Source organism: Loxodonta africana, chromosome X (genome assembly GCF_030014295.1).
Source record: "Loxodonta africana isolate mLoxAfr1 chromosome X, mLoxAfr1.hap2, whole genome shotgun sequence".
Classification (NCBI taxonomy): domain Eukaryota; kingdom Metazoa; phylum Chordata; class Mammalia; order Proboscidea; family Elephantidae; genus Loxodonta; species Loxodonta africana.
Window position 1 is genome coordinate 132,608,006 of NC_087369.1, and position 7,082 is coordinate 132,615,087.

General features: G+C 38.3%; 1 protein-coding gene across 1 annotated transcript; it reads left to right on the plus strand.

Moving 5' to 3' along the window:
* Positions 1 to 2,870: 2,870 nt before the first annotated feature.
* On the plus strand, positions 2,871 to 3,523 carry SERTM2 (serine rich and transmembrane domain containing 2). Its single transcript, XM_064278117.1, has one exon. The coding sequence runs from the start codon at positions 2,871 to 2,873 to the stop codon at positions 3,141 to 3,143; it is 273 nt and encodes a 90-aa protein (XP_064134187.1). The 3' UTR covers positions 3,144 to 3,523.
* Positions 3,524 to 7,082: the final 3,559 nt, after the last annotated feature.

Here is a 7,082-nt window from a genome sequence, read left to right on the forward strand (position 1 = left end):
AAAACATTACAGCTTCAGGGTTTTAAATACTTTTTAAAAGTAGAGTGCCAAGCAACCAATAAGGCAGTTTAGCTCTGTTCTTTAGCTGGGATATCTGGAGACAAAGACCAAGAGTTAACTCTCAAACCTCAGTGCACAAAGAATCACCTGAAGGGCTTGGGTTAGAATGCGTATTCCTGGCCCACAATCCCAGATTTTAGAATTTAATAGGCCTGAGGAAGAGCCTGAGAATCTAAATTTTAAATAATGTAGAGAATGTATGTATCACATTGTTGAGAAAAACTGTATTCAGGAAAATAAGCAAGGTCAAGAACGAAGTGGTTTGGGGGAGTGGGGCTCACAATAGCAGACCTTGAAATATGCATTTTTAATAAGCTACTGAGGTGATCCTGCGTTGCACAAGCTATTTTCAATTAGCTGCTAACCTAAAGGTTGGTGGTTCAAACCTACCCAGTGGTACCACAGAAGAAAGGGCCTGGTGATCTGCTTCCACTAAGGTTACAGCCAAGAAAGCCCTATAGAGCAGTTCTACGCTGTAACACATGGGATCAGAATTGACTCAACGTCAATGGGTTTTTGGTTCTTTCTGTTTCTTTGTTTTGAACTGAGGTGAACCATTGCTTTTGGGAGATAGTGTTTTAGGGAACTAAAGAATACCTACTGTGATTTTCTTTTCCACCTGTTAATGAATCAGATATCAAAATAGAAGTGGATGTGTTTTAAGTACAGAAAAAATGTTTCTGAGAACCATTGCCCCAAAGACAGGAGAAAGACACGTCTCTATTTCTTCTTGTTTCTTGTGAACCAAGGGGCTCTGCATGGGTGATAGGGACAGCAGGGACCACCCAGACTAAGAAACATGCAGATTACAGAAAGTATAGTGAATATAAACTTTAAGATGAAATGTTCCCTGAATATAAACTTTAAGATGAAATGCCCCCAGGCTTGGGGCAAAGTTGAAGATAATAGGAAGAGTAATGTGATTGTTGGAACTATTTCTATTCACTCTCCCTGGGTAGGTTAAAAAGAGACAGAACTAGACTACATTGTCAGCTCTCTATTACCATTGCACATAGAAGTTTGACAAGTTATGATTGTTTATATTTTTTATTTTAGTCACCCATACTCAAAATTCACATTTGGAATGGCAAACTAAATCATTCCAGGCTAAACTTCTTGGAATAGATACCGTATTAAATTTTTGGAAGATTTCAACAGTAAATAAGTGACCCTATTTACACACTGGTATATTTTTTTTGCCAACAAAGATAAGGTTCTGTCTTTACCAACAATAAAGGATGCAGTGTATTTGCTCATATGAGACATAGTCCCTCAATTCCTTTTGGTCCACAAATACTGAAAATAAATGTATTCAGACCTTGTATTGAATTGCTATACAGCACCCCACAGGCTAAATGAAATAGAATAAGAACAAAATTGGAGGAAACTTGCAGTGCTGCAAATTCCATGATTTGTAAAAATGACAAGGATCACTGCAATCTGGAGACTGAAAAACGAATCCTTAGATTTAGATCTCCTTTATTTTGGTGCTAGCAGAAGGTTAAGGTAGGTTAATGGTTCTCAGTTCTGGTTGCACTTTCAGAATTACCTGGGAGCTTTAAAAAAAATACCAATGCCTAGACCCTACCCCAGACCAATAAGTCAGAATCTCTAGAGTGGTTCCCAGGCCCCTACCATGAAGATTATGATTCAGAAAGTCTACGCCGGGACACAGGGACTGTGTTTTAATAAGGATCCCAAGTAATTCTTATGATCAGTTTGGAAAATGTTGTGCTAATCTAGCTTAGTTGTTAGCTACGGTTTAGGGATCTGCATTTTTCTTTAACCTTTAATTGTTATTTTCCACATAGAAAAAAGCATCCAGAATGAAGAAAACTCAGGAGATCATTTTAACACTTATTTGCCATATTGCAATATATCAGTTCATTTTTATTCCCAAGAAATTTGCCATCTGTTTTTCTTCGATACCTAAACTTTTTGTTTTTATTTTTTATTTTCAGGAAAATAAAGCTGTTGAAGAAGCTTAAGAGCTAAATCTTCTGAGCCTTGACCTACTGCTGTCAGGATCTCTGAGACCTCCTGCAACTGAGAATTACCAGGTCTGACAACACTTTCCCTGCAGCCTACAGTGAGGGACGTCAACAAAGCTGTAGAAAACGCACGTCCTCTAGACTTACAACCCTCAAGCTGTGGCAGCTGGGCAGGAACCTTACAATCTCCATCCTTAGGGAAGATTCAGCAAGACAAGTGAGGTGAAAACTCAGATATGCTGAGCCTGAAATATACAAAAGCCCTTAGAAGGTCTCCTCACGGAATAACCCAATTAAACCCACGTAATTAGTTCAGACATTTGGATGAACTGGAGGTGAAACGGAGCCCTTTCTTCCTCTACCAAAACAGAGTAAAAGCCTGATATAATATCCTAGGAGAGTCTTGGCCCCATACCAGTATTATAAAGCAGTTTCACTACATTTATTTATGTCAGTATAAGAGTAGGACTTTGGGAAAATAAAAGTTATTTAATTTTTTTAAAAAGTTAGGTTAAGAAGTTCGGATAAAACCTATTTTGAAGGGGGAGAGCTCTGCTAGAAGACAGGGTGTGATAATTGCCAAATTAGACCATCACCATTTTCTTGCTTATCCATTACTGACTTAGCTTTGCTAGTGCTTGGTTTGTATCCAGTTGTTAGACTCAAAAAACCAAGACCAAACCCAGTGCCATCGAGTCGATTCTGACTCATAGCGACCCTATACCTTCCGATTTATTTGGAGACAGTCTAAGTGACTGTGGAATGCCTCAAGGGCACTAGAAATCAAGTAGAAACAGGTACCAACTCAAGTCTTGAATGATGACGGAGGCACATTTTAAGTACCATGGAAATCTCACTGGGCGAGCCCATTTTCCCACCCTGGCAACAGAGGTTGACACCACTTCAGATAAGTATTCCAACCTGTACATGTATGTGGGCTTATTCCTCAGCCTCCTGGCCATTCTCCTCATCCTGCTGTTCACAATGCTTCTTCGGCTCAAGCATGTCATCTCACCCATCACCTCTGAGAGCACCGAAAGCGTTCCTCAGTTCACAGATGTAGAGATGCAGAGTCGAATCCCCACCCCTTAAAGCCAGGATGAAGGTTAATGTTAGTGGATCTTAGTAAACCCTTTTATGCTGCCATTCCGAAAAGCTTACGTTGTTGCATGTAGCTTCCCCTGTAGGGAATCAACAAGTTGTTCATTAAAGCTGGGGTGTTTTCTTTGTGTTATTTTTTATCTTGACTCTGCTTGTGGAATATCTAAGAAGTTTAATACTCATTCTTTGCCAGGAATATAGGAAATGGCAGCTGGTTGGGAGGGCAGGTTTCCATAGTAACCAAACAGCGCCTGGGCCTTGAACAAACCTCAGACCACAGAAATTCATATGCAGCTGTTGTAACAAAAAACAACAACACAGAATCTATGGAAGCTCCAAGAATGAACAAGGAGGATTTGCCCTTGAAAGGGCTAATGGTTCAAAGAGGGCACCCCAAGGAAAGTACAAGTTTTAATTTAGCACCTCGACCTAAAGAATCACGTCTGCTGACATGAAGTTAAATCAATGAGGCTAATGGAAGGGACCACTAATCCTTTCCCAAAAGAACAGCGATTTGATCATCATAGGCCATCAGGTTTGTTTCAAATGGAAAAAGAGATTTAAAGAAACTGTTTCCGTTTAAAGAGCAAGTTTGCAGAAAGAAGTTTTTAGTGAACAAATGCATCTTGAAAGGAAAAATGTGCATTTTCTATCTGTGTTATTACTACTACTGGACTTTTAAAAACTCAGATAATTGCAGATGTATTACAAAAACCTGGAATGACGAGCTGCCCCGAAACCAAGGGATAATTAAGTCAAAATGTTCTCATGACGATGAGCTGTATGTTATACATAAAATTTCTTTGCCTTTTTCTCCCTCCCCATCACGCTCCAGGATCGAGTTCCACACAAATATGAGCTTTATTTAAAAGTGGTCTTGTCAAAGAAGGAGCAACTGTGCTTTAAAGCAGAAATGAAATAATCTTGATACTCTATTGTTGAATGACTGTGGTTTTGGACAAAGCATTCAACCCTTCTGGGTCCCAGGTTTTTCTTTCTAAAAAATGATCAGAGGCCTATTTAATCATTACTAGACTTCTTTTAGATCTGAGTATGAGAAAAACAGAGAGAAAGGAGGAAAGGACTAATCAACAGGCTCCCACACATCCTATTAAGATCAATGTCCTCAAATGTCACGTTGGTCTCTTCCCAGAAAACACTCCTTCCATCCCGATCCCTGCCAAAAGATAAGTGTTTCCCTTATTACCTATGAGAGAAATGTATTCTGAAACATTCTATTCTCACAAGTAGCCCTAGTATGCCAGTAGTAAAGAAAGTATCTGATTTTTTAAAATTAACTTTTCAAAGGGGAACCAATGGAGACAAATACCACTTACAAATTAGAAAGTTGGTCATATTCTTGCCACCAAAGAACTAATAAACCTGTGTTAAGTTCCACCTGCTTGAAAAGAAAAATCATTCCTCCCTTGCACCTAAAAGGTGGTCATCAAATTTCACAGTGTGCTCCCTCGGGAACTTCAGTGGTGATAATAGAGAAATGGAATGGCTGTTATGTTAATGCCACCTCCACCAGCCGTGTAGCTCTCTATAGTCTCTAACCAATTTAGATTGGCCCTTTACTCTGATCTAAATCTAGCTTGGTGGTGAAATTCCCAAGTGCTTTCTACTTTTACACACAGTCATTTGCCGATACTCCCCTCTCCAAGGGGCTGCAAAGTGCGAAATCCCCACATGAAGAGCTAAACTTAGCATCAAGACTGACTTTGGCACACCTGTTACAATAGTGCCCTGTAAGAGATGGCAGCTGCATTCTGCCTCAGTCGGAACAGAACAGCAGGTAGGCTCAGACTTGGACTAGGGCATTCAGCTCCCTTTGGGCTTTATAGTTTCCAAAACACAAAATGATTCTTTAAGTTACATTATTACATCTTTGTTGTTTAATAAGTTTTCTCTTTATTCAACAACGAGGCTCTGTGGACCCTTTAAGATTTTAGCTCCTGGCAGCCCTGCACGGGCTTCATCAAAATATGCCCCAGAACTCGTTAAGGACACACCTCCTCTCTCACTCCAGGCTCTCCGTTTTATGCTCACAGTATTTGAATGTACTTTAAAGAGGTCAGTGGCTGGATAAATGAAGGAACTGATTACACTTTCAACAGCAGTGAATAGCAAAATTCTCAATGCCTTGTTGCTGAATCAGATGAAGGCATAGACTGCAAACCTATTCCTTGCCCACCTGACCACCCTAGCCTAAATTTCCTGAGTTAAAATTCCTCTTTAATCACTGACTTGGATTGCTAATTTATGATCAGGTTACTCACCTGGAAAACAATCACCCTCTTTCGTCACAGCTACCCCATGGGGTCCAGATCCTCACTGAGCGTCAACCAAAGCACACAGCACAGATGACACTAAAATCGCAGCATAACCCCCTGCCTGACAGTTTCCAGTGACAATGTAAATGAGAACGTATTTAAGTCAATGCATCATTATGGTGACTCACATGGTGTTTAATCTTTAGGAAAATAAACTGAAGGTTTTCATCACAGCAAACTTATTATAAAGAAAGGCATTTTGATTTATATTAAGTTATATTGTATCTTCCAATGTATTATACTAACATACATTAAAGCTCAAAGAGGCAGTTAGAACAACCAATAGGCATACTTCGAATTTATCCATCTACCCAAAACGCTGACCAAGCAATTCCTTCCAACCCACCTCACCCCTGTAAAAAAAAAAAAAATGCAGTTTAGCCTAAATGTATATACACAGGTAGGTCATTTATATATAGGTGTACTTTGTTTTAAGAAATTATTATATATTAAAATCTGGATTATAAAAAGATGAAAAGAGTGATTCTTCACTTTTTATTATATTGAACCATATGAAATTGCCATTTTTGTAGCTCAAAAATGGTCAAATATCTGCAGTTTCTTGTCGTTCAACCTGGTAAAGACTCACCATGTGGATTTTTGAAATAGTAAAGTCTCCTAATACTTTAAAACAATTCAGTTTCTAAAAATGGATTTTGCATACATTTCAGGAAAAAAGGGTTGTATAAAACAAGGTATATTGTAAAATACTCATGTAACTATGTATTGGGCATGCAATATTAAGTTTAATCAAGTAAAGATGGATTCATCCAGCCTAAGCTTTCCATCCATGCCAAATCTGAAGCTTTGGACTCTGAGTTTGACTGCTTCAGCTCCCATCATACTTACTAAGTCAGTATAAAGGGTACCTTTAATACATTTAGATGGTTATATTTAGTAATACATTTTATTCACCTGCATTTGTACAAAAGAAGAACTTTTCTGAACAACATGAAGAATCATGTGGAAGGGAAAAAAGGGTTTATTTTGCTTGAAATCATTAATGTTTAAGATACATTAATATTGTATAAAAATAGAAATATAATATTTCAATTAATGTTTAGCATGTCATTTTTGATCCCTGGAAAATAAATGCTGACTGTTTGGTTTGCTCGTAACAAATATCTATTGTCTGAAGAATGTAAACAGCATCAGTCTCTTCAGCCCAATATGAACTGTAACTTCACTGCAAATTTGTGTGATTTGTAATTTTGAAGTCACAATATTTTGTCTTATTCCCTAACCTCTCAGCTTTTATTTTCTCCCCACTTGCAAACTTACTGATGCATTTTTTTGTTTAGTAGTAAAATGTGAAAAAATGAATAATGACTACCAGTTGTCGATGATGATGACCTGAGGTAAGAGTGAGATAAGGCATCTACGGTGCCAATATCTTTCAAATGCCCCCCCCATCGTAGGATATTTTTTTTAATGTATCTTCCATTTTTTACTTTCCTCATTTGATCCTCACAGCCACCCTGTAAGTAATGAGTGAAGATATTATATCTATTTTACAGATGAGGACATGGGCACAAGGAGATTAGTGAGGCATTCATGGTTACACAGAGGCAGAATCAAGATTACAACACAAGTC

Bases quoted from the DNA above. Each gene is read 5' to 3' on its own strand.
- SERTM2 (XM_064278117.1), top strand. From the start codon at position 2,871: ATGACGGAGGCACATTTTAAGTACCATGGAAATCTCACTGGGCGAGCC.